The 27,930-nt window shown below is 41.4% G+C and overlaps 1 protein-coding gene across 1 annotated transcript in view; it reads right to left on the reverse strand.

Annotated features, from left to right (window-relative positions):
* Nucleotides 1–23,917, reverse strand: part of CRADD (CASP2 and RIPK1 domain containing adaptor with death domain) — a 175,250-nt gene extending 151,333 nt beyond the window's left edge. Inside the window, exons 1-2 of the mRNA XM_061205341.1 lie at nucleotides 23,795–23,917; nucleotides 22,250–22,553 (exon numbers count right to left, since the gene is read on the reverse strand). Coding sequence (XP_061061324.1) covers nucleotides 22,250–22,547 — 298 coding nt within the window. The 5' untranslated portion in view covers nucleotides 22,548–22,553; nucleotides 23,795–23,917. The remainder of the gene's footprint in view (nucleotides 1–22,249; nucleotides 22,554–23,794) is intronic.
* Nucleotides 23,918–27,930: the final 4,013 nt, after the last annotated feature.

Raw genomic sequence — 27,930 nt, forward strand, 5'->3', positions numbered from 1 at the left:
GAAAGTGTATTAACCTCTGATAAGAATAGTCAGTGAAAGACTAACCATTTCTTTCAAACAAAAACCATTCCTTCAGCAGCAGTAAATCACTAATTCAGCATAACACATGTCTAAAAACATATGTATTTATATTCCTACACTACATTACATTTCTAAAACGGCTTAAATGGCACAAGTGGCTGGTAACACCATCAAAAGTAAATAGAGTGACATTTTGGTTTATGTGGCTCTGACAATCAATAAAATGGAAGTTAAGCAGGAATTTAAGAAATGAAGCAGAGGACATAAATTCTGTTCTTTCCATTTAAGTCAGAACATTAGCAGCTCCATGTCTTCCAGTTCTGGGAGCCATTACTTACATGTTAAATTCAAAAGAAAAGGGATGTGTTCAACCTAAACTAAATAATGAAAGCAAGTCTGGCTAAATGCCAAACCACATGATACTAAGTTTCTTGCACCTTCTGTATGAAAACCTGCTCAATGGTCTTCTCTAATGCAAAAGCTCAGCTGATGGGGGTAAGTGAATGGGGGGAATTTCAACTTTACCACTTCAAAGCACTAAGGTGGTCTGTCTGACATGTTCAGGCAAACAGGAGCCTATCACCAGGGTACAGAGGACTTCTCTTTCCCATCTGAAATGGTCCTGCCTCAGAAAAAAGACCTGTTACTAACACACGGGCACACAAAAGGGAATCCGTTGTATATAGGAATTTAATCACAATGTTCTCAGAGTCCTAAATATGGGAAAAAATTAATAATCTTAAACATCAAATTATTTCACTTAATTAAGTACTTTTTTTCAATTTCAAGAACCTCTGTGATTACCTGTGCTTTAATGCATCTACTCAAAAAATAATTATTGATGCCTTCTATGGGGCAGGCACTGTCCTTGGCTCTGGGATGGAGGGTGAACCAAACAGTTACTGCAACCCCACTTCTCAAGGAGCTTACAGTCGAAGGAAGGGTAACTCACTAGTCAAGTAAAAACAAGTCCAATCTAGTACAGAGAATAGTTTCAGATCATGTTAGATGCTATGGAGGAAATAAAGCAGGATGATGATATGATAGAAAGTGACTTGGGAGGTGTCTAATTTGGACTGACACCTAAATAAATGTCCAGAAGGGTCTAGTTACCACAGCAAAACTAGGAGCTGGGCATACCCGACCGAGGGAAGAGCTAGAACAAAGCCCACAAGGAGGACTATGGTGGCCAACTGGACAGACAACGGAGGCCTGCGAGGCTGCAGCACAGTGATAAGGCAGGAGAACGTCAATGGGATGGGAGCAGCCCACCACAGGGGCCTCATGGCTCTGGGCAGGAGCTCCGATCGGATTCTCGGGGCAATGGGAAGCCACTGGAGGAGGATTTACGCAGAGGAACAACATAATCTGGTTTATATTTTTAAAAGATGGTTGTGGCTGCTGTATGGAAAATGGATTGTACAGGGAGTCCATGTCCTGCAGTCATCCAGGCAAGGGAAGGAGACTAGCAGACAGATGTGGGGGATATTTTAGAAGCCCTGCTCATGGGACAGACGCTGGGGAGGACGGTTGGTGCAGTGAAAGATGAAAGAAGGATGAGTTCTACGTGCCTGGCTGGAACCAGGGGAAATCAAGATTTCTGTTTGGTATAGCTCCCTCATTTCTTCTCCAGTTGGAGAGATGGAATTAGAACCTGACCTACTTCTTAATCCAGAAGTCTTTTAATTAAGAGTGTTAAATTCAGATTTCCAAATTAATAATTTCCAGTTTTGCTATTTTGCTACTATTAATTATTCACACAAAGGCTCAAAATAATTTCAAGATAAGTGTGCATTAAAAACCAAAAGCATACACGAATCTACACGTGACATAATTTCATAGAGCTGCACACACACACGCAGAGTACACGTAAAAACTATCCCAATAATGTATTTAATAGTATTAAATCAATGTCAGCTTCCTGGTTTTGGCAATGGACTATGGTTATGTAAGATATTTTCACTGTGGGGTGGGAGGGGAAGGGGGACTGAGTGTAGGGTACCTGGGAACTGTTTTACTGAAGTTGTCTTAAATTATTTCAAAGTAAAAAGCTTTTTCTTTTTTAAATCTTGTCTAAGGACACAGAACTAGTAGGAAACAGGAAACACCTGAGCCTAGATCACCTGATTTCTAGTCCTTTTGATTATATTCTCAATTACTCAAAAGTTCTTTTTTTAAATTAAACTATAGTTGATTTACAATACTGTGTTAGTTTCAGGTGTACAGCTTCAGATTCTTTTCCACTGTAAGTTATTACAATATATTGAATATAGTTCCATGTGCTATACAGTAAATCCTTGTTGTTTCAAATGTTCTTTAAATTAAAAGGATCTTACGTGGAAAAAAAAAGCAATACCTAATTGGCACCTCTTTCCTTCATGGCACCTGTTTTCTTACTTTTGTAGGGGAGGAAAAAATTTTCCTTCTTCCTTTCTAGGTTCTTTGGCTGGCCTAATAATTGAATTGACCTAAGACAGATTAGCAGCAGAAAAAGAAATTTAATTTTACATGTACTGGAGCCCCATAAAAATATGAGACCCAAGGGTGAGTAGGGAGATTGAGCCTTATATAGATTCCTGAGCTAAAGAATGGGCTAGGAGTCTGGGGCTTCAAAGGGGAAGAGAGTAATTCTCAGGACAATAAGAAGACCAGATGTTTGGTAAATAGATATTTGCCCTGCCAAACAGATAAGGTCATTCAGATAAAAAGTTATCTCTGGTAATAGCTCTCTTTCTGGGCCAGGCCCCCTGTCTAAATTCTTTTAGATAGTTAAGGGAGAGGTAAAAGTTCTTCTTCAGTCTGCTGGGCCTTGATTGCCTTCAGCTCAAAATCATCCACATGCCAAAGCAGCACATCTGGGGGCAGCCTATTCTGCTCCCCTTCACCTTCTAAAGAGAAACTGCTTTTTTGTCCTGGGTGGTTTTCACTTCTGCCCTCAAGAACACAGCATGCACTCAGCAACCTTGGAACCAAGATCTGCATTTGGCTGGCTGTGGGAGTCTGCAGCAGGTGTGAAACCCTGTTGTAAAACAATTAAAATGTCTATGCTTTCTTTTCCTGAGTGAGTTGAACAAAACAATGTAAATGATTTAAGCCTTTTGTGGAATGAATCAGAATGGAGCTTACCAAATCTGAATGGCCCAGAGTGCGGAAAAACCAGTGACCTCAGACTGGGAGATTTTATCCTATTTGTCCAGGACCACTGCTCTCGTGGCCCTGCAGAGAACCATCAATAATGCCAAAGACCAACAGCTGCACTCCCATTCGCAGGCCACCACAGCACCTATACGGTGTGCTGGCCTGAAAAGGGTTGTGGGGTTTTTGTGGAAGGAACAGTGGGACAGTGTGAACCATGCTCTAAGAAGCCTGGAGGGAAGCCTGGAGGCAAGAAGACCGTGAAAAGGAGTCAAAGAACAGGTGGAGACATTTCCCTCTCACAAGGGAAACTGCAGAGTCATGTCAGGTAGAGCCACAGTCGGATGCCACCTCGAATGTGGGATTTTCAGTCCCCCATCAAAGCTTATCACTATCAGGACCTAGCAGCAGCACCAACCTGAAGCCAACTCAGGAAGGATTTTCTTAGTTTCGATGAGTAATGCAACGCAAGTCTCTAATCTCAACTAAAATCTGGGGAAATCTGGAAGATATGGGGTAGTTACTGAAGTCAGCCCTGGAAGATGGGAGCTGGGAGAGAGTTTTTCTCTCTCCCTAGGCCAGTTTCCTCACACTCCAGGCTCACTCCACTACCTTAACAAGCCCAAATCCAATCCTTAGAAAACAAGATCATCCACCAACTCATCTTCTCTCTCTTACCTGTCTCTCTCTCTTTTTAAAAAAATATATCAATTCTTCCTTTGAACCAAACAATCTATGTGTTGTCCTTCCCCTCACAGAACCCACTCATTCAAGAACCTACTTTGTAAAGAGGGCAGGTATATAACTCAGAAAACAAAAATGACATGAATGAGAAGACTAAAGGCAGGAGGAGGAGCTGGATTTATCGGGAAAAATTCGTTCCATTTGCAACATGATGGGTTTAATGATCCAGCAAGGCACCCTGAGAAGATGTCTAGGAGAAAGTACTCAGCATCTACTCTGTCTGGACTGGCTTCTTCCCGGGTAAGCAATGACTACATTCCATAAAACCCAGTGTCACCCTAGAAGCGCTTCCTACTTTATCCTCCCCACTCCACTGAGACCATGCCTTCGTGCTGCATGCTCTGGTGGACCTCCAGCCATTGGTCTTTCTTTGTAGGCTGCTGTTAAATGTTCAGAATTTCACATACACGTCACCCCTCTCTTGTGGTAGAGATTACAGACTACTTGTTCTACCTTCTATTTCTGATGAAATCCTCTGATGCCTTTTGGAGCCCACAGCACTCTGTGAACACTCAAAATGTATTGTTAACAAACACCCTAAGGGGTTGAGAAACCCAATACAGCCACACTTCTGAATAATAGACAGAAATAGTACAATGGCTATCTCGGAGAACGAATGGGAAGAAATTCTTACCCTTGCTTGGCATTACTTGTCAGGAGGTTTGAGTGTCAGTGATAATTTCCTTTAAAAGGCATGAAAACAAAGACAAGCTGGGGGGTTGTAAAAAAAAAATACACAAAATACCTAATGGATGGGAACAAAAGGCAAATGCTCATGACTGCAAACCTTGCTCAACTCTTTCTGTGGTTAGTACTTAAATGCTAACATTATCTCATCACCCTAATACTTAAAAATCTTGCAACTAAACCATGAGTGAGTATACACGATAAGCTGAAATTAAATCCTCGTGTGAATGTGCAGAGTACAAAGGAGTTTTAACTGTTTGGTTTACCTAATTCTTCTTCTCTTATGTACAATTTTAGAAATGAAAGAAAAGGTTCAATGGCCCTGGTATGACAAATCTCTTCTGGCAAAATTTTAGTCAAAAGAAATGGCAAAGATAATGACATACTTTCACAGGAAAAGTCTGCCCTGAAGAAAGGCCTCTCTGGTTTTGACTCTCAAAACAATTTTAGAACTAAGCATTAGCTTTAATCCAGCCCTCTGGTAAGCACCAAGAAAAGAAAGGTAAACAAAGCTGATTCCTGTCGTGCAAGGCTATTTTCCGGCCCTTCTCACTCTTTATACGAAGAATGGGCAGACTTCATCTGTAAAGGCCCAGAGTAAATATTTTTTAGGCTTTGCGGGCCACAGGGTCTCTACTGCAGCTACTCAGCTCTGCTGGCATGGCGTGAAAGCAGCCACAGACAACAGATAAACAAACAAGCGCGGCTGCCTTCCAAGCAAACTTTATTTATAGACACTAAATCTGAATTTCATATAATTTTCACAGGTCATGAAATATTCTTCTTCTTTTGTTTCGTTTTTGTTTCAATTCTTTAAAAACAGAAAGACCATGCTTAGCTCACAGGCCATGCTACAACAAGTAGTAGACTGAATTTGGGTCACAAGGATTTGGCCATAGTTTGCCAACCCCTGCTTTACAGCAAAGGTAGGTAGCAACGAAAAGTCAAAATGAGCTTAGAAACTGTTCAGCCTGTGTCTCAAAGGAGAAGGCCGTTGGAGAAGGAAAGAAGTAAGGAACAGAAAGCGAATAAAACAGGAAGAAGGGATGCCCGTGAGAAATTACAAGATTGTAGCCTGAGGGAGAGGAACCCACGCAAAGGAGGTGACAGCTGGTGGGCAGGGGAGTACTTGGGGAGGGGAGAAAAGAAGAAAGAAGCAGGAGACCAAGACTCTAGGGCACTTGTGGGAAATGAAGGGGTAAAAGGGAAGTCAGCTAGATACTAGCCCAGGGGATGGGCTATAGATTAAACTGTAAGAAAGCTGAACTGCAGATTAATGAAGGAGCCCAGAACTGAAGAACCAAGGCTATTTACTATGTGCACAAAACTATTCTCTTAGCAGGCAAGGAGTCGTGTTGTTAGAAGTCTCCTGTGATTTGTGCATGTTGGAGGGGGTGATTTTCATTTTGCTTTTACTTTGTACAGCGTTCCTAGGAGTATCAGTTCAAAGGGGCCAATCCTGAAAGCCTCAAATCTTCGGTCTTTGAATTCCCCTCATCTTTAAAATGATTTGGCCCTGGGCAGAGCTGGGCTTCAAGGGTTCTGACTGCTGTACCCACTCCTATACTTAACCTGTACCTCCACAACTGGAGTTTTCAGCAATAAGGAAGTTAAGGAACACCACCCCCCATGTGAGAGTTCATTATTACAACAGTTACTAATAACGCTGATAAAATGGATTAATACCCAGACAGACAGTTCAGAACTTATGCTACACAGAGACCAGAACAAACTCTGTTTTAAGTTTGGTAAAATGAATGGCTAATGGCTGGTATTCAGCAAACACTAAATAGAAACCACTAAGAAATGCCAAAGAATCACTTTCATGGAGGGTCAAGAACTAAAGAGTTATTATCTGCTGCCTATCCAGGATGAGCTGAAAAATAAGATACAGTTTTTCAAAAAGCAATAATAGTGTTATGGGCTGAACGGCCTCTCCAAAATTCATATGTTGAAACCCTAACCCCTAATACCTAAGACTGTGATTGTACTTGGAGTCTTTACAGACGTAACTGAGTTAAAATGAGGCCATTAGGGTGGTCCTAATCCAACCTGCCTGGTATCCTGATAAGAGAGGAAATGAGGACACACGGAGAGACACCGGGATACACACACAGGGGGATGACTATGTGAAGAGGCAGCAGGAGGGCAGTCATCTACAAGCCAAGGGGGCCTCAGAAGAAAACAAACCTGCTGACAATTTGATCTTGGACTTCCGGCCTGCAGAACTGTGAGAAAATAAATTTCTGTTGTTTAAGCCACATAGTCTGGGTATTTTATTATGGCAGCCCTAGCAAACTAATATAAATAGTTATGGTACTTAGAGATTAAGAGGAAAGTGAGGGGAGCAAATAAGGCTACCACAGATCACTCATTCAACCAACGTTTATTGGTCCCACTAGGTATCTGGCAACATGTTAGGTTCTGAGTCTATAAGGTTGTAAAACTAAGTTCTTGCCCTCACCAAACTCATAGTATGCTTGAGGACAAACCTCTAACATAGTATGGATGTGCCATAACAGAAATATGCCCCAAGCCCTCTGGAAACACAGAAGAGGAGTTTCTCAGCTAGCCATGAAGGGGTCATGCAAAGCTTCAAGAAAGAGGTGATGTCTGGACTAAGTGCTTTAAAAAAATAAATAAATAAAATAACAATAAAAAAAGCCCACTTTGGGGACTTCTCTGGCTGTCCAGTGGTTAAGACTCCATGCTTCCACTGCAGGGGGCACGGGTTCAATCCCTGGTTGGGGAACTCAAAAAAAAAAAAAAAGCCCATATATAGGAATATATTTTTAAATTGGAGAAAAATAAGTATCATTGAGGAGGAGGAAGTTTGATGTGTGAAATGAGGGGTCGTATTTTGGCCATGTTGAGCTAAGGTACCGAGGGCTGGAGTGCAGCTATCTATTTGGGCTGGAGACAGTGATTTAGAAGCAGTTCTTACTGAAGTGGTCATCAAGCCATGAGTACAGATGGGCTTTGCCTAAGAAGAATGGTGCCAGTGAGAGGAGAAGAAGGATGTGATAGAACTCAGGAGAAGACAAGCATTTAAGAGGCAAGCAGACTAAGAAGTTGAGAAATAGTAGATGGAGAGGCAGGAGGAAAAACACGACCAAGGAAGGAGGCAACATCAAGAATGAAAGAGTGGCCCCCAACGTCAGATGCTGCCAAGACAGCAAGTGGCAACCTGAAAAATGTTGATCGACTTAACTAAAGGTCACCGATGACCTCTGTGAAAACAGCTGTAAGGGGCAGAAGTCAAATGACTACAGCTGGAGAAGTGAATCACTGTGTTTAGATGGGAGGAGGTTCATGAAAACCCATGGAAATAAAAGCTTCCTGAGTCATCTTCTGGGATGGATGATCGGGGAAGAATCAGACGATATGGACATAGTTGCAACAAAAATGGTGGAAGGATGAGGGTGGGAGGCTCTCACTCTGTCCTTCCAACACCTCTGAGAGCTACCTGAATACAGAGGGGAAAGGTAAGAAGTACAGCAAGGGAGAAGACGGCATTTACTGTGGGGTACCAGCTAACATTAAAAATACTACCTACATATACACATACGCTTTAGAAGATGTGTTCATATCTCCTCTCATTTAACCTGAACAACTACTCTTGGGGAAGAGCAAGAGGCAGCTCTATTTTACACACAAAGGAATTATATTCAGAGAAAAAAATAATAATAATCCCCAAGGTCAAAGAGCAAACAAAAGGTAGAAGCAGGACTCCATCCTGAACCTAGACCCACATCTCCAAAAGCTTACCAAGCATTTTCACTAAAGGAAATGCTACGTGGCCCTGGGCTGGGTCTCAGCTTCCTAATCTTTAAAATGGGAACAATAATATTATAGTATCTACTTCGCACTACTGACAAATGTAAAGCACCTAAAGGAGCTGGCTCACAATAAGTGCCCAATAACTGTGAGTCACTACTAGCTTAAATTCAACGAGCATGATCTGTACATCAACCATACCTCCTGTGTATCCAGTCTTGGTGAATTTCAGTAAGTGTCCAAACCAGAAACCTGGGCGTCATCCCAGAATCCTCCTTCTCCCTCAGCCCAGAGTCCAATCAGGTAACGAGTCCTTCCATCCAGTGCTTCTCAACCTTATTTTCATTATTGTCTCCCTAAGAAGACTTTTTAGACATTTTTTCCTAGTTGTATCCCTCCCATGGAATTTTACTAACTAACATTCAGCAAACATTAACTGAATGTGTAATACATGCCAGGCTCTGTTCTAAGTACTTTACATGTATCATCTCATTTATCTGGAGCACATGGAGGGCAGGGATTATACCTTAATTTTTGTATACCTGTTTAACTCCTGGCACATAGTAGATTATTCAATAAGTGCTTGCTGAAATCATGCAGGAAGCAAAGTTTTGGTGTTTCTCATACCTGCTCTTTTCTCTGACTTATCCAGCCCCTCCTACAATGGTTTATGGTATTACCCCGGTAATAAAAGAGTGAGGGGCTTGGGATATGACTATTCTGCCAAAGGTTTTAACAGTTTCTTTGAAATATACTGATTTGCTTAAAAAAAAAAAAAAAAGGTATTAGGAATGCCCTTCCAAGTGCAAGGGGGGAAAAATCTAATCTACAATTCAGAACACTAACATATTTACAAATCTAGTCAATTTGAAGGACATCAATATATCTTAACACGCCACAGGCAAAGGCTTAATCACCTATAGCCCAACAGTTTGGGAAAAACAGTGAAGAAGAAAGATTTAGAAATGTAGTAGTATTTAAAAGCATACAAACAGGAGACTTTGAAAAAATCAGGTTATATAATAATCTAGTGAAACACTCTGAAATAGAATACTCACAGAAAGATAAACAGAAAAATACTTTAAACGGCAGAGTGAAAAATACTACTCGTAGTTCCCTAAGAGTCATTGGAGAAGGTCATTTAAGTCCAGTGCTCCCACACCCACCCTCTGCTAATTGAAATAGCAACGAGCCTTAATAACAATGTGAAAAGACTACTTCAGGTTGATTCAGAAAGTTTCACTCTCTGAAGAAAAGTATATATTTTTACACACACACATATAATCTGAATTTTTTTCTTTATCTGGCATCACATGGATTTCAGTGTTAGTATCAATAATAACTTTCTCAAAATGACTAGAGTTCAGAGAAGAAAGAGCTTCTAAAACAAAATTTCCTGTGGTAAAAACCCAAATATTGCATTTCACTACTCATTTATTATAAACCGTGGTTATCTCTGGGCAATAAGATTACGGGTGATTTCCATTTTCTTGATATCTTCCTAGAGCTTTTTTTTAAACAACAAATACGTGTTGCTTTTATATTCGGAAGGAAAATCTATTTTCACTTTGAAAAACATTTTTTGTTAAACATTAACAACATCAAATAACATTTGTTATTAATTTACAAGTCACTTTCATACAGGGCAGCTAATTTCCCATTTATGATAAGAAATATACATATTTTAAACCACTATATCTGATAAGTACGGTAAGGCTCCAAAATGACTGACATACCCACCAGGAAATGTGAGGTCTCTATCTCCTCCCTTTGAAACTGGGCTTTGGGACAGCTTAACTGAAAGAACACAGTGAAAGCCAACACTATGCCAGCATCCGGATCCAGGACTTAAGAAACAAGCAGCTTCTACTCCCTGCCCTTTGAAACTCAGCCACCATACTGTGAGGAAACCCCAGCTACCTGTAGAAAGGCCTACGTGGAGAGAAACCAACAAGCAGCACCAATTTACCAGAAATGTGAGCAACCCACCTGGGAAATGGATCCTCCAGCCCCAGGTAAACCACCGCAATTGGCACCGGGTGAAACAGAAATGAGCTGTCCCACCTGAGCCCTGGCCAAATTGCACATTCGTGGGTAAAATACAGGACTGTTATTTTAAGCCACTAAGTTTTGGAGTAGCTTGTTACACAACAAAAGATAACCAGAATACCGTATTATATCAATACTTAAGTACTTGCCTCTACCTTTCCCCAGTTGCAATTTAAACTCTTTGATGGGAATTCCCTGGCAGTCCAGTTGTTAGGATTTGGCGCTTTCACTGCTGGGGCCCCAGGTTCAATTCCTGGTCAGGGAACTAAGATCCCACAAGCCGTGTGGCACAGCCAAAAAAAAAACTTAAAAAAAATTAAAATAAATAAACTCTTTGAGGGTACTACTCTGCCTTTACATTCATCTTTATAGTCGTTCCTTCATTCATTCAATAAACATGTGAGGATTAACACGTATCTAGCACTATGCTAGATAGATTCTGCAAGTACAGAGATAAAAACAGCCTCTGCCTTTGAGAAGACTACACTCTTTTTGCAGGGAGGAACACAAAAAAATAGACAATGACAATCATAATCTCAAAGCCTTAGCAGAACAGCCAGCAATGGTAGATAATAAATGTTGCCTAATGAATGAATGAATGAATCAGCTTCTAAGAAGTACTTCGGGATTTATGTACTATCATCCTTTTACAGATGAGGTGCACCAATTAGCAATGTATTACTTCTTGCTAATACAATGTATTCACCCTCTTTGCCCTGCTTTGTGATACTGGGGCTGGACCCTGCAAACATTTCTCCTTTGTCAGGTGGTGCAGTGTTAGTTTTCATCAGTAGAGGGCACTAGAGGGATACTGCAAGGCCATTGCAGAGGAAGGGGCTTTTCATTCTGGCTTGGGATGCTTTATCCCCTCTGAAGTGTACTACTGCCAGTGGTGTTTGGGAAACAAAAGGTGCTCACTATCCAGGGAATTTCTCTACCACTCAGCAGTCTGCTCTCTGAGAATCAACTCTGCTCTACCCACATTCTCTAACAAGTTTCTCAACCTGGTGGGCTGCTCTTACAGACCAGCTCCAGCCTGGAACCTCTGGCTAGTTCCCTGGCCACCGGCAGGCTGCATACTCATGTGGCAGTCACTTCACCTCCAGTGAGGTCTGAACCACAGCCTTGGGAGTGGAGAGGGGCCTTGTGCAAGCTCATAGTGCCTTCAACCTGTACTCTCTTCCAGCCCTAGAAAAAGTAGCTTCTTCCACTTGCTATTCCTGTATTCCTTGGAGACCTCTTTTACCTCTGTTAGTAGTTAACCATTGTTAACTTTTTACTAGTGTATAATTCTTTATATTAAATTTTCCTTATTCAAATTACTATGTGGTTTTTGTCTCTAGAATGGATCCTGACAGACACATGAAGGAATAAAAGGGCTCAAACAAATAGGAGAGGCCTGAAAAAAGCACATTTTCCCATGGCACCATCAAATGACTAATTGAGAATAAAAAGGAATTGAAAGGGAAGAGACAAGTTTAAAGACTCAAGGAACAAAAACTGCCATGTTAATCTCTTTTAAAATCTTTGTCTAATCACATTTCTTAGAAAACATTTTTTATCCTCTTTGGTATTTCTTTTAATCTCCCATTTGGTAAACTGTATAAAAAACAAACAACAACAGCAAAAAAAGCATGAAAATGTTGGCCACAGGTGAGACCCAAGGCAAAAAGGGGTCAGGAAATAAAGAAGCTGTGGCTAGCCCAGGTCAGGTAATCCAAGGCACATGACTCCAATCAGAACCAAGAACCGGAATTGCCTAGTGATCAATAAGACTGGAAGACCAGACTGTCAGTGTTCAAATCTCAGCTCTGCTACTATTGAGCTGTGCGACTTCGGGCAATTTATCTACTGACAGTAATAGTACCTACTTCAAAGGTCTATGAGGATAAAGTGAGTTTATATATGTAAAGCCCTTAGGCTAGAACTCAATCCAAATTCTCCTTCTAACCTCCTCTCTACTTCAACATTCTCAATCCATTTTTCCCCCCAATATCGTCTGATTTTGAAAAGGTTTCAGAAGACCTATCTTCCTTCAAAAACTGTTCTCCTTTACTCTTCCTACCACCTCTGGCCTTCAACCCGGGCCTTGCTATATTAGGATGTAGAACATTCTCCTTCCTTAAAGGACTACCAGTTCTTTCCAGGCCCACAAGTGTGGAACCTGTTAAATATAAAAAGAACGGGCATGATATAATACAGCAGACATCTCTTAATCAGCTTTCACCTCTTCCTTTTGGAACTGTCCCTTCCCCACTCCAGGTGACTCTGGTGTCCTAAGGGAAGGGCTCATGACTCAGCCTAGGCCAACCAGACTCTGAACGTCAAGAGAAGACAAAGTGGAGGAACTGAGCTGGAGATGGTCATCAATGCCCAGAAATCCCCAGGGTTGCCTGACTCCTGCCTTTACTGAGCCCTGAAATTTTAGCAACTACTTCAAAGTTGTGAACTACCCAGTGCACGTTAGAGAAATTTCCACTTTTGCTTATGTTAGCAAGAGGTCTACTGGTTGAACCAAAGAGCCCACATACATGTTTGACTGACTTGCATCTCTTAGTTCCCTCATCTGTAAAGTCTCTGAGGTACCTTCCGGCTCTAACCTTCCCCAGTTCTAACAACAGGGCAAGTCCCAACAGACGTGCTCTGCTTGCTCGGTAATTCTCCATAACAACTGCACCACTACCACTCAGCCCCCATATACCTTATGGACAAATGGTGGGACTGAGAGATGCTTTAAAAGTCTTATATTTAGGTTATAAAACCATAAGCTCTCGTTTGCCACTTACTACATCTCAGCAGTTTTATTTTGGTAACAGTGTCGCCACCCTCTCTGCTGTGGTGCTGAGCATAAATAGAACACGAACATTTCCAGGAATTGTCAACTTGGCGCTTCTCACAAGGAGTTACGATTTCTTTTATAACGCTAACAAAACCAAAGCCTAAGACTAAAACCTGCCCCAAACTTCTTCTAGAAGTTACATTTCCTTCTCAATTAAAATTTACTGTTTGGAAAAGTACAATGTACTCTTTTTTCCCTCTGGGGGAAAAGTCCTCCAAAGAATCATATTCATATACTCCTTACTGCTCAAACTGAGGAACAAGTATAAACACAGCTGCCTATTAAAATTAAGTAAAGGCAAACATTCCTGCAGCTAGCTACAACAGCAGCCTACAAGTTTGAACTATACCAAAAAAAGAGAACACTACCTTGCTAAATGTACAGTTAAACTCTGAGGCTATGCTACCAGAAAAGCTGGTTATTGGAACTGACGACTTTCCATAGCATGATTTAGGAGCTGGAAAAGTGGGACCTGATTCCAGGATCAGGAGAGCCAACACACCGTCTCCTGATCACAGCCAAGAAGACTGAGTCTTTTTTTACTCTCAAGGTAGCAAGTGGGATGGAAGCAACCCAAGGGCCCTGTCCCTTGACCCCATATGGCCTCACATTAGACCCTACTCCTCCCCACCCACCCCCCCAAAAAAAGGATAAAATGAGAGATGGGGGAGAGAGAGAGAGACCAACCAGGAATTAGTCTTTGGACAGTAGGTGGGAAAGAGAAAGACATAAAAGACCCTATGGCTGCATGTCTGGGAGAGCCTGGAGTAGGGGGGGAGGAAAAAGTGGGGGCTGGTAAATAACAGGCTCTGAAGCAGCCACAGGTTATCAGAATTAGGGAGGAGAGAAAAGCAAATTTTGAGAAAGTGTCTTTACAGGACATGAATCAGCAGGCTTTGAAGTCAAAGTGCCTAGATTGCAAATTTGGCTTAACTACATTGTATGACCTTGAGCAAGTGACTTAACATCTCTGTGCAATGAGGGTAATAATACCTTCTACCTCATTAAGTTACTGTCAGGATTGAATTAATAAATGCAAAGGACCTGGAACAGTGCCTGGCACATGGTAAATTAAGCTGCTGACAAATACTATGATTCTTATTTCACTGGTATTATTTGAGGTTCTTGGTGAGACACAGAAAAGATTAAAATTCATTTTTAACTATAAACAGAAACTGTGGGCAGATTGTCTGACCAACCCACAGATGGACAGACTAAGCCAGTCCCAGTCTTCCCGACTGGCCATTTGTGTCTCTCCTCCTCTCATCCATCCTCAAGCCATCTTCAGCTCCCTCTGTAGCTGAGAGCAGCACCCAACTCACTCTCCTCCAGCAGGTTCTGTCTCCATTTGGACATAGCTTGATCTACAGGGCACAAAGTATTGTGGATGGTCTGTAATTACCAAACAACATGAATAGACAATGAATGGAATTCCCCCAAATCCAAATTCACCAGATAGTTCAAAACCCTCTCTTCAGTTTTGTTCTATAAACACGTAGCTTATGAATCCCCATGGAGCGCTAATGGAGTTCAATGTTGGTAGTAGAGTCACACCTGCATGGGGTCTGAGATGCTAGAACATTCTTAAGCAACAATGTTCAGGGAATTCAAAGAATTAAAAACAATGGTGAGCACACATTTAAAACAAAGCTATCTATCCTTCTACATCTCCATTCCTGGCTCCCTCCCACCTTCTCCCACCTGAAAACAAGAGCAACTCTTCAAGCAAGCACACAGCTTTGGGAGGCCCATACCCAGGGAGCAATAAGTGAGAAAGGAGCCATGTGCCCAATCTGCTGGTCGGATCTCAAGGTTCTCAATCCTGGCTGCACTTCAAAATTAACCTAGGAAGGTGTCTGTGCCTGTGTATGCGTGTTTGTGTCTTTAATACCACTGCCCAGACCCCACCTCCACAGATTTTGGCATGAACTGGCCTGGGGTGAAGCCTGAGGATCATTAGGCTTTTTTTAAAAGCCAGAGTTAACACTGAGCTAAAGCAACCCTGAGGGTCAGTAGGGTGACTGATGTAGCCAAGCGACCCATACATCCACAGGAGGGAGAAAAAAAGGTCACAGTGAGAATTTCTAAAAGGAAAGAACATTAAATCCATTTTTTAGAGTGATATGGAGGCATCCCTGCTGAGGAGAGACATGTCACACGGTTTGCTATTCCTAGAAAGAGCTGCCGTTTGCTGCCAACAGATGCATTATTTCATCAGTCCCATAAATACTTGATAAAAGTCTTCCGCCCTTTCTGTATGTCAGCCTTGCAGAAGGGGGTGGGGGGGGTGAGGGGTGGAGTCTTCTGACAAAATGCAGCACTGAACCATCAAAATTTCCTTTTAAATGATTAAAATTGGCACTGATAAAATATATTAGTAAAATCTCATCCCAGTATACCTCTAAAAGCCCTTGAAATTTTCCTCTTAAAATGAAGAAAAAAGCATTAGTACAATTTTATTAAAGGCTAATTTCAATGATTAACACTACAGCATAATACAATTCCATTTCAAACCCAGCAGGGAGCCAAGACTGCATAGCAAAAGTCTTAAATCCAGAGTCGGGAGGCCTGGGTTCCAGTCCTGGCAATAAATTACATTAACTAGCTGTGTGATCATGGGCAAGTTGTCTTAATCTCTCTAGCACGCCATTTTCTCAGAGAAAAATCAGATGATCTGCGAACATCACCCTCCCAGTCTTAAAGTCTGGAATACTGGGATGTGTCTCCATTTTGCTGACTTGTTACATTAGCAAGCGAATGCGTTTACAATTTAGACAACTTATAATTAAGTCATTCTGGCAATTCTGCTAATAAATTTAACCAGTTCCCAGCCACTGTGCATCCACTGAATAAGCAAAACAGTAAAGTACCTTGAATATGGTGTTATCTTCCATTTGAACTAGAGCCAGAGCCTTCCTGCCCCAACTATGCCAGCCAGACGATGCTTCCTGCCCCAAACTCCTGTCGCTCTTTTCAAATGAGAAAATACATGAAACGCATCTTCACACTTTTTGTCATATTGTCATACCATTATTATTTTCTTAATATTTTTCTTTATGTTGACTCACTTTTACTTAAATACAATGTATTTTAAAGTAAACAGAAAACAGTTTTACTTGCCATAATGTCAGAAAACCATTAAATTGATACAAGGGGAAAAAACAAGCAAAACAACTAAATTGTAACTAAATACTGTTGTCTACAGAAGGTTTTAAGCATCAGGAGCTTTTGCTGTTTGTTAGGAAGAAAAATTGGCAAGTGTCAAGAGATGTTACAGAAATACTTGTACCAAATGGAGGTTTTCACTTGGATGTTATCAGGATTGAAACAGAAAGAAAAAGGAAATAGCTCTTTCACCTTGTGATCTAATCCCATGTCCACATATCATCTAAAATCATTTTAAGAGCCACCCAAGATCATGGCTGTGCACACATCTCACATTCTGGGAAACAAAAGGACAAACAGTCGATACTGGGCCTTTGCGACCGGCAATATGACGTAGCATCTCTCTGGGAGAAAGGTTATTCTCCCAGAAGGGCCTGGGCTCTAGCCACCCTGTCACTGGGGCTCCACTTGAGTTCCTTTGCACTTGTGGTCCCCTCTATCTGAAAGCTCTTCCTCCAGGTATCCACTCTATTGAAGAATTCAGGTCTCTGCTCAACGTCCTCTCATCAGAGAAGCTTTCTCTGACCACCCCACATACTATGGAAAGTCCTTCCTCAACACCACGCACACTGTTCTTCTTCAAAGCACTCTCACCACCTGATGTATTATTTATTCACTTGCTTGTTGTCGGTCCCCATCAGACTACAGAATACAGTGAGCTCCAGAAGAGCAGGCGCTTTGTTTACTACAATATACCCAGCACCCAGTGTCTGGCACATGGTCAAGACTAATATCTGTTGAATAAATGAATGAATCTTCTCAGCTGATCTGGAGATATTCATGTATCTTTATCACCTAGTGCCTGGCATCTAGTTGGTCCTCAGGAAGTATATGATAATCATATTGGGGACACATAGAAACCTGGGCTCTCTGTAGAATCTGCCCTTAGCACAAGGAGGGGTCTTGCTCTGAATGCTGACCCACCATCCCCTCTCCAGGACACAGGATGCCACAGAGTGAACACTACTCAGCCACAGTGGAAATGCCTGGACAGACCACAAGCCTGATGAACTAAGATCAACACTGAAATTACCATACCCAGAGTAGGTATGAATTCATGGTATGATTAAAAAATCCCAGGCTAGAAATCTCTCTAATAAACCTATTACAATACCTAAAGTAAAAACTTCATTGCTTTTTTATTGCTCAGTAACTTTATTGCTCAGTAACTTCAGATGTATCCAAGTAGACATCTGACAACCAGAGTGTATCTCGAAACAGTGGCTGACGTAGCTCTACGTGGTCACACAAGGCCAGCTCCAAAAGGGACAGGCTGAGCCCTGGACCCTCTGGGCAGAGGGGAAACAGGCCAGCCCTGCATCCTGCTCCAGTGAGGGCAGCCACAGAGTCCAGGGCACAGGGTCCATGGCGAGGACCAGCTCAAGCTCAGGCAAGGTTACAACAAATGTCAGCCCCAGGACAGCTACTCCAACAGCCCAGAGAGTTGAAGCATCTGATGCTAAAACAGGAGTCACTGAGCTGCATTATAAGATATTTATCTTTCATCCTTGCTAGTGGCTAAGAGAATATAAAGCAGAAATTTAGCCTAGGAAGAAAGAAAAAAAAAAACTCCCAAGCCTAAAAAAGACTGGGGTTAAAGGAAGGGTTGCCAGGCTGACTGTTAAGTGGGAATCATGGCAGAGACCCAATCCCACAGCCAGGGCCAACATGGTAGAACAGGGAGTCCTTGGGCCCAGAAGTCACTCCCACCATGACCTAAGGCTAAGTCCTACCAGCTGGTGAGACCAGGGCTGCTGACAAACATCCTTTCCAGATCCAGATTAGCTCAGGCACCAGAGCAAGCTTGTCAGCCTAGACAGGGCCCATGAGTAGCGGGAAGCCAGGCAGGAAGACACATGCTGCCTTCACCCAGATTCAGCACTATCCTCATCTCCTAAGTGACCTGCCAGGAGCCCAGGGAGGATTTCCAGCTAATCTAGTGTCTACTACGTGACCTTGGTCAGTAGGGGACATACCGTGAAGTGTGCCTTCCATGGTGCCAAGCGGGATTAAGTCATTTTATTGCCAGAGTTCCTCTTTTAAAATATAAGAGTCTTGGGCTTCCCTGGTGGTGCAGTGGTTAAGAATCCGCCTGCCAGTCCAGGGGACATGGGTTCGAGCCCTGGTCCCGGAAGATCCCACATGCTGCGGAGCAACTAAGCCCGTGTGCCACAACTACTGAGCCTGTGCTCTAGAGCCCTCGAGCCACAACTACTGAAGCCCACACACCTAGAGCCTGTGTTTCGCAACAAGAGAAGCCACCGCGATGAGAACCCTGTGCACCGCAACGAAGAGTAGCCCCCGCTCGCTGCAAGTAGAGAAAGCCCACGCGCAGCAACAAAGACCCAACACAGCCAAAAATAAATAAATAAAATAAATTTATAAAAAAAGATAAAAAAATAATAAAATATAAGAGTATAAGGTGAGAAAAACACGAAATCAATTATCCATTAACAGCTTGGTTTTTTTGTTTTTTTGTTTTTTTTTAGTAGGGATAGGGATACCAGTCATCTAGGCACATTGAGAGAATCAAAGGTTAAACTTTTTTTTTTTTTTTTTAATGTTTTGGGATTTCCTGGGGGCACGGTTTAGAAGAATAGAGAGAATCAAGATACAACTTGATTCTTCTCTAAAAAATGACACCCAGGGACTTCCCTGGCAGTCCAGTGGTTAAGACTCAGGGCTTCCACTGCAGGGGGCATGGGTTCTATCCCTGGTGGGGAATCTAAGATCCCACATACCACGCAGCACAGCCAAGAATAAAATAAAATAAAATGGCTAGGTGTCTATTAAAAAAATAAAGTAAAAATTAAAAATAAATAAATAAAATAAAATAAAAAATGACACCCAGAATATAAATTAAAAGCAACTAACTGGGATCAATCACCAAATAAGGCCTCTGAAGTAGCTCAAAGTTTACAAGTGAAACACAAAAATTAACCAAACAAACAAAAGGAAAACCAAGAATCTCTGAAAAGACCAAAACAAGAAAACTTTTTATAATATAACATCAGTTCATTCAGATCAATCAGGATAGACCTCTCGGCCAAAGAGAAAGCCATTCCTCCCCATTCGTTTTCAAAGCCTCCCAAGAGAAGACCACCAAACCTGTACAAATTAATTAATAACTGCAACTGAAATGAGTAAAAAGTCAGAAGAGGTTATTGTATACACATATATAAGCACCACATTTTCCTACATTCTAACTCTTCAAAGTTCAAACATGCCTTTACAAAAATTTAAATGGACTATTTAAAACCTTGTTAAAATTACTCCATTACGACACTGGAGAAGCACTGGGGTCCTGGAAAATAGGTCTCTGGGTCCATTCGCATTTTTTACATTAAAACTGAAGGCATTTCAAGTCTAGTATACCCTTTCCAGGATTTAAAAAAAAAAAAATACGTTTCCAATTAATTAAGTCCTAATTTAATTTTATAATTAAAATACAGCCATCAAGTTAATTTAACACTTAAAGTTTAAGGTCTCAAATAAAGAAGGCTGTTAACTAACAACTCCTTTAAAATATACCATTTCCTCCACGCCTTACGTATATAGATATTGCTGAAACTTATGGTGTAGTGAATTTTCCATAACATATGTGGATTTTAAAAGTGAGTTTTATGAGATGGAAAATCACAAAGTGAAGAAGGAAATGATAAACTCCAAATTCAGGGTTTATTGGTGAGTGGAGGTTGGGGGTGAGCTAGGATTGAGAGGAGCACCCAGGGGTCCTCAAAGGCCATGTGATATTTTTTTAACTGAGTGATGGGGAGACAGGTGTTCACTGTACCATTGTTCTTCACACCTTACTTATATTTTTTAATCTTACTTAAAATATTCAATAATTAACAAAAACTATTTAAAAAGTGAGTTTGTACAATTGCCACTGTGGAAAGTATACAGAACGCTATGTAAACAAACTCTCTCTTCAGGATATTTTTTTCAGTAGCAGTGTTACTCAACAAGAAGTAAAACAATTAAGAGAACTTCATTTGTGCAGTAGCCAACCTATCGTTCCATTTGACCACTTCCACAGAATTAACGTATTAACATTATTTTTCCAAACTTCAACACAGATACACTCAATTTTTTCCCGCTCCACGATGTTTCATACTGCTCACTTAAAAATATATATGTATATTTTTTTTTTCTTCAACATCGTTGTAACTTTCACCATTTGGTAAAAATAATTTTAATTTTTCTTGTTCTTTGAATGAATCAGAAGAAATGAAAATGGGGTCACACCTCTTTGAACAACATACAGTGGTACTATTTACAACACCTACAATGATTATAAAATTAAATTAAGTATTTCAGTAGTAACAGGCTTTCAGTTTGCCTGTTTTGTTGTTTCCAACTATGTGTTGCCCAGAGGAACCTCTATGTCAAATACCATGAAAAGATATTGGACACCCTAATATTTCTTTTAACATCTCCCCACTTCTATGTTATATATTCTGCTTTCAATCAAGTGGTAGAAACATTTTACCTTCTTCAGTTTGGCTTTGTTCACACACCTGGAGTATTTTATTTTGTAAGAATAATCCGACCTGAAAATTCCTGTGGTCCTCAAAGGCCAGCTTTTTTCAGTATTTCAAAAAGCCTGAAACATACATTTACCTGTAATTTGGCCATGCAAGGAAATGAAAATATTTTTGCTTTTTCCACTGGGATTTTACCAGGCCTTCCTAAGTCAACCAGTTATCTCATGTTGATCAAATATTCAGACATATGTCATTAATAAAAATATTAGAAGAATTAGTCATGATTACTTAATACATGTGGTCTGGAAAATCATTCAAAATATGAGGTCCATGGGGCAAAAATAATAAAAGTAGTCTCTTTATTACCGGCATTTGTTTTTTTACTAGTTATATTGGTATTTGAAAAACAGCAACAACAAATTCTGGGGACCCCTGAGCTGGGGTAGTTCTAACTATCACTGCTATAAAAAACTGAGAATGTCGATTTCCTAACTCTGTTAAAAATTTACAAGTCAACTTTCTTTTTTCCTTCTTTTTTTTTTTGCCAGTTCAGTTCTCTGCTCCTCAATCTCTGTAAAAAGTAGATGTCATGGGAGGTGTTGAGAGAGAACAAGTGTTTCATATCACATCTTCTTCCTGCTACAAGCCAGGCTGATAGCACTAGGACTGTTTCTCTTTTCCATAGCTTCCAACATTCCTTAAAATCAAAATGAGACACCCCCCCCAAAATAAAACTACCGTCCTTATAAAATTAAATACTCCAGGTGTCTGAATAAAACCAAACTAAAAAGGATGACTTTAAATCAATAGTCTTTAAAAACAAACTAAGCCAGCCTTCCAAATAATCCCCTTTGGCCATGCAGGACAGCCCAGGGAACAGGTGCAAGGCGTGCCTTCCTAGAGGCTGTCCCCTTCTTCATGAGTCTGACCTTTTCCAGCCGGCCGCGCTGGCACCCCACGAATCAGTTATCAGGAAGCCTAAAGCCTGCTTTCCCATCTGCACTTTCCAAATGGCTCCCAATGCCAAGGGCTGAGATATGACCTGGCTCTCAGATGAGAACATGCCTCCCAAGTGACTTGCCAACTTTCCCTGGAAGCATTTCTAAATGTATCCTCTGAGCTCCCTTCTCACCCTCTCAATCATGGTCCATTCCTCCCTCCTTCCCTGCACTTCCTAACTCCACCTCCTCATCCAGTCTCCAGCGCCACATGCCTTCAAACCAAACTCCTTTCCCACTTTCAGGACCCGTCAACCCCCACCCAGCCTAAAACCCCAACTTCAAATCAAAAGGGCACAGTTCCAACAATCTTGGAGGTGGTCTGGAGTGATCTTTTTGAGGCCTACCTGCAGGCAGCTCAACCATGGCTTCTTCTCTTGCCTTCTCCAGTTTCTCCCTTACCCAGGGGAATTCCTGCAGGGAATCTAGGAAGGCATCGAATGCTTTAGGACCCCTGGTAGGTAGGATATCCAGCAGCAGCATTGTTTTCCGGAGGCCTGTGGCTTGAGCTTTAATTTCTTGAACATGGCTTTCCGTCAAGACCCCTTCCTGGTAAAGATACTGGAGGACCAGTCCCTCCACCAGTACCTCTGCACCCAGCTCGAGGCGAAGGGAGCGAAGCACTTGCTTGTCTCTAGCCTCCATCTCCCCCTGGAAAGAGACAAAATGGTAGCTCAGATCACAGGAAGCCTGATGAGCCCCTAAAGATAGTGTCTTACAGTGCAAGCTCCTTAAGGTCACGGACATCTTTGAACCCTAGCAGAACGTCAGGCCATGGTGTTTAATACACGGCTGTTAAGCCAAGCTGAATTAATTTCGAATGCTTCAGAACATGATGAACATCACTGAACATGAATCATCTTCTCTGCTTTTACTTTCCACACAATGGGGTCCTAGCTCCATTCCTTGTTCCATAAAGAGATTTGGGGAAAAATGGATTAGAGACCCTGCTTAAAAAGCAACGTTTATCTGAGGATTACAGAGGAGCATTTCATTCTAACATACTTGAGAAGAAATAGTGCTTTTACTTTAACATTGCGTTCATCAGAGATACCCCACCACCGCAGAAACCGCCAATATGCATACAAGTGCCCTTAAGACCGCGGGCATCTGCAGAACCTGATCATCAATGGGAGTGGGGCAATAAACCGGCAGGTACCAATAAGTTTAAGGATCTTTTTCTCTAAGAGAAAAGGCCTATACACCATTGCCTTCAAGGAAAACATTAGGCGTTCATGCCCAGTCTACAGTAAATCTTATATATAAGATTTAAGCCCTTCTCTGGAAGATTTCGAATCTCCATCGCAACACTGTCATGGCCACACATGCATGGGACATTTAATGTTGTGCTTTTTTTTTTCCTTTAAAAGATTTTTTTTAAATGTCCACACGCCATTGAAGCCTTGTTTCCAAGACCACTGCACCAGTGAGCAGAGGGACGGCTACGAGGGGGCGTAAGTGGCGGGGCGGGGAGACGGGGGCGGCTAATGGGGCTTTATGACACCCACAGAAAGTAGAGCTACAGCGGGCGACCCCGAGAGGCGGCAGGTGAGCAGGGAGATGTGCCCTTTGCGCTGTCCCCGCCCATGTGGAACTTTTTATTTCCCGCCTCGCCAGCTGAAGCCCTGTGGCATTAAGAACGGAAAGAACTATGAAAGATTTTCGGGGCCACCTGACCCGCTATAAAGGGGGTGCTGGGAATGACCTACAGAGCAGACCGAGGGGAGAGCAGGGCCCCGAGCACCTCCACCGCCACCCCAACCCGAGCGGCTCGGGAACGCCGCGAGCAAGTTAGCGGGCGGGGAAGCCACGCAGGGCCCAGGCCGCAGACGCCACGGCGCGGGGCCTTCGAGAAAAGATGCATACGGGGGTTCTGGTATCCTGTTACTTACGTCTGCAAACACGTATCTTAAGGAAAAAAAAAAAAAAAAATGCAACCGGAATCCAAAGTATCAGGGAACCTGTACCGTAAGCACCATTTTTGTTGAAGGCAAAAGCCCTGAACAGGAAGTATTGTCACCATCTTTGTTAAGGGCAAACACAGGAAGTGCTGTGGCCATCTTTATTGGTGGCCCAGATATCAGGATGAAGCCTTTTCCGCCATGTTTGCTGTGGGTAGAGAGTATAACCACCTGGAGATGGAAAATAGTAGCATCATTTAGGGAGTTATCTAAGGAAAGGAGTAATTGGATAATTGCATTTTAACACATGAACTCCACCAGGGACTTGCACCCAGTTGACATAATAGTCGGGTCTCAAAAGTCACCTTATCAGGGAAGCCTTCCATGACCACTTGTATTTAAAACTGCAGTGCCCACCACCACGCTATTTAAACTCGCAACATTCACCTCCTGCGCTCCCCATCCCCTTTTCCAGCTTTATTTTAACCTGAAAGACATATCACTTACTAAAACTTTTACTTAATTATTTGTTTATCATCTGTTTTCCCCCCACTAAAATGCAAGGTCATTCCTTTATATCACAGGGGTCCTGCCCCAAAAAAGCGTACAAATCAATCAGTCAGGATTCAGTTACAGCAATCAACCAGCTATTCTGCACAGATAGGGATTTGTCATGAGGAATTAGGGACATTAGCAGTAAGGGTGTCTGGGGCATGTAGTTTGGAGTTGGAAGGCAAGACAAATGCCTGCTCCAAATATATAGAGAGAAAAGAATGTCAAATTGAGGGTCCTTACTCAGATTCCTTTATGAAATGAGGCAATCAATAAATACATTCATTAACTCACTTTTAAGTCAATTGGGTGACATACACAGAAAGTTGTACACCTGCTAAAAGTGGTTGACAGTAACAGAAGAAAACCTCAAAAATTATTATTTCTATAGAGGTTTTTCACAACCAACACTTCTAGTGGAAGATGAAAATATCTTTGTAAGCAAATCAATGGAAAGCACTTCTAAACCTCCCTCCTCAAAACATTCTAACTTTTGTAACAAGTTTAAAGGGTTACTATACCAATATAGCATTTTACTATGCCAGTGACAAAATTTTTACATTGGGTGGCAAGTATTATTATTATTATCATTAGCATTTTACACATTCCACAGGTGAGGACCGTGGAATCAAAGTGGTCAAGTGTCTTAGCCAAAATCTCAAAGCTAATATATAGCAAAACCTGAATTATAACCAGGTCCCTCTGATTTCATGCTCTTTCCAGTACACAGTACACGACACACCCCTGTATGGTGAAGTGTCTACTATTCTAATGACAGCCAAAATATTAGTGAATCATTCTGGTGCCACCTCCTACTCTTGATACTCTTGAGTTCCAGGTACTCTCTTCACTCTCACCGTCTTCTTTCACTCTGGAATTGCTGTCCTTTCCTGGGCAAGATTCGCCTTCCGTTGGTGGACAGGTGTTAGCAATATTCTGTCTTCATCCGGATAAAGTACAGACCTCTTGCGATAATGTCAATAGCTGAGGTTACTGACTCTGGGGGAAGAAAAAAAAAAGGATTTTTTCTGACTGTAAACTTTGATAACTTTCAAACAAATAGCAAAGTTGAAACAAATAACACCAAAAACACCCATATAAAACTACCTATTTTAAAAATGCTTCTTCATGACTCGTTGTATTTGGAAAGGCTTGAGATCTCCTAGGAAAGAGAAGGAGACATTGCTGATGACGTCCAGGAGGAGGTGGTAAGCCAACAGTGGTTTCCATGAGAGCTCACAGAAGAGAAGAGAGTGAGAGATGGCATGAGAAGAGTCAGTGCAGGAGCTGAGGCACATGGAGTTCTTATGGTGAAGAACCTGAGAGGCTGGCTATTAAGGGTCTCACCTAAAACCATAAGGTGAAGCCCTTGACCATCAAATTCCCCTTTCGGAAAATTGAGGTAAGCATCCATGCTGCCTCCTAAGTGACTAGGCTGGCTCTCTGATTGGCTAGCCAGCTGCTATCAATCAGCCTGTTGGAGGAACACCACCCCACCCTAGCATATAATGATAGTCTGAGTAGCACGCCAAAGGCTCAGCTTCACTTTTATAAATATCCAAGGCCAGCAGGTCCTGAAGGAATCAAACACAGATCAGAATCACTAACACAGGTGGTTGCTCCTCCACTCCATCTGGTCCCTCTCCATAGGCTGGAATTATGCCCCCACCGAGGATTAACCACCTGTTACTCAGTGGTAACAAATCTATTTTCAGGAAGGACAGATATTTCCTTTTTCTCTGTCCCCTACGTGCTTTCTTGTGTCAAGATATACCCATTGTGAGTTTGCCAAAGAAAGAGTCAAAAAGAACAAGTGTTGTATTTTCTCTCATTTTGGTCTTTGGTTTGGCAACCTCCAAAACAAAAATCAAAGGAGTTGGATATTTTTGGTTCTTCTTGTTTCATAGATGTGGAAATTAAGCCATGGAGAAAAACAGATTCTTTTCAAGCACATGTGAAACAGTTACAGAAATAGGTCATGAATTATTTCACAAAGAAACTTCAATAAATTCAAAAAATCAATAGCCTACAAACTACGTACTCTATCATTTTACAATAAAATTGGAAATTTTAACAAAAGAATAGCTTCCATAAATCCCATATGTTTGGAGACTAAATAAAATACCCTTAAACTCTTGAGCTTAAAAAAAAGTCACACATTTCTAATGGTATAGCCATATGGAAAACAGTATGGAGAGCCCTCAAAAATTAAAAATAGGACTATCATGTGATCCAGCAATTCCACTTCTGGTTATAGATACAAAGGAAATGAAATCGGTGTCTCAAAGAGATGTCTGCACTCCCGTGTTCATTGCAGCATTACACACAATAGCCAAGATATGGAATCAACCTAAGTATTCATGACAGATGAATGGAAAAAGAAAATGTGATACATATAAACATAGATAGAGAGATAGAGATAGATATAGATATCATTCAGCATAAAGAAATGTAATATAAATTTATATATATAATACATAATATATATATATTGTATATATATAATTCAGCCTTAAAAAAGATGGAAATCACATCTATTAGAATGGCCAAAATCCAGAACTCTGACAACACCAAATGCTGGTGAGGATGTTCAGCAACAGAAACTCTCATTCATTGCTGGTGGGAATGCAAAGTGGTACAGACATTTTGGAAAACAGATGGGCAGTTCATTACAAAACTAAATACACTGTCATCATATGATCCAGCAATTAATGCTCCTTGGTATTTACCCAAAGGAGCCGAAAGCTTATGTCTATACAAAAACATGCACACGGATGTTTATAGCAGCTTTATTCATAATTGCCAAGTCTTAGAAACAACCAAGTGGTACATCCAGATACTGGAATATTTTTCAGCCCTAAAAAGAAATGAGCTATCAAGTATGAAAAGACACGGAGGAACCTTAAATGCATATTACTAAGTGAAAGAAGCCCATAGAAAAAGCCATATACTGTATAATCCCAATATATGACATTCTAGAAAAGACAAAATTGTGGAGACAACAAAAAGATTGGTGTTCACCAGGGGGTTGGGAAGGGGGCACAGGAGATTTTTAGGGCAGTGGAAATACTCTGTATGATACCATAATGATGGATGCATGTCATTATACCTTTGTCCAAACCCATAGAACATACAACGCCAAGAGTGAAACCTAAGGTAAAATTGTGGACTTTGGGTGATTATGATGTGTCAATGTAGGTTCATCAGTTGTAGAAATGGACCACTATGGTGGGGGATGTCCATAATGGGGGAGGCTGTGCATGTGTGGGGCAGAGGGTATATGGGAAATCTCTACATCTTCTTTTCAATTTTGCTGTGAATCTTAAACTGCTCTAAAAAAATAAAAGCTTAACTAAAAGAAAAGTAAAAAAAAAAAAAAAAGGAACTCCTGTCATATACTACAACCTGGGTGAACATGGAGGACATTATGCTAAGTGAAATAAGCCAGACACAGAAAGACAAATACTGCACGATCTCACTTACATGTGAAAACTAAAAACGTCAAAGTCATAGAAGCAGAGAGTGTAATGGTTGCCAGGGCCTGGGAGGTGGGGGAAATGAGATGTTGGACAAAG

Source organism: Eubalaena glacialis, chromosome 11, assembly GCF_028564815.1.
Source record: "Eubalaena glacialis isolate mEubGla1 chromosome 11, mEubGla1.1.hap2.+ XY, whole genome shotgun sequence".
NCBI lineage: Eukaryota > Metazoa > Chordata > Mammalia > Artiodactyla > Balaenidae > Eubalaena > Eubalaena glacialis.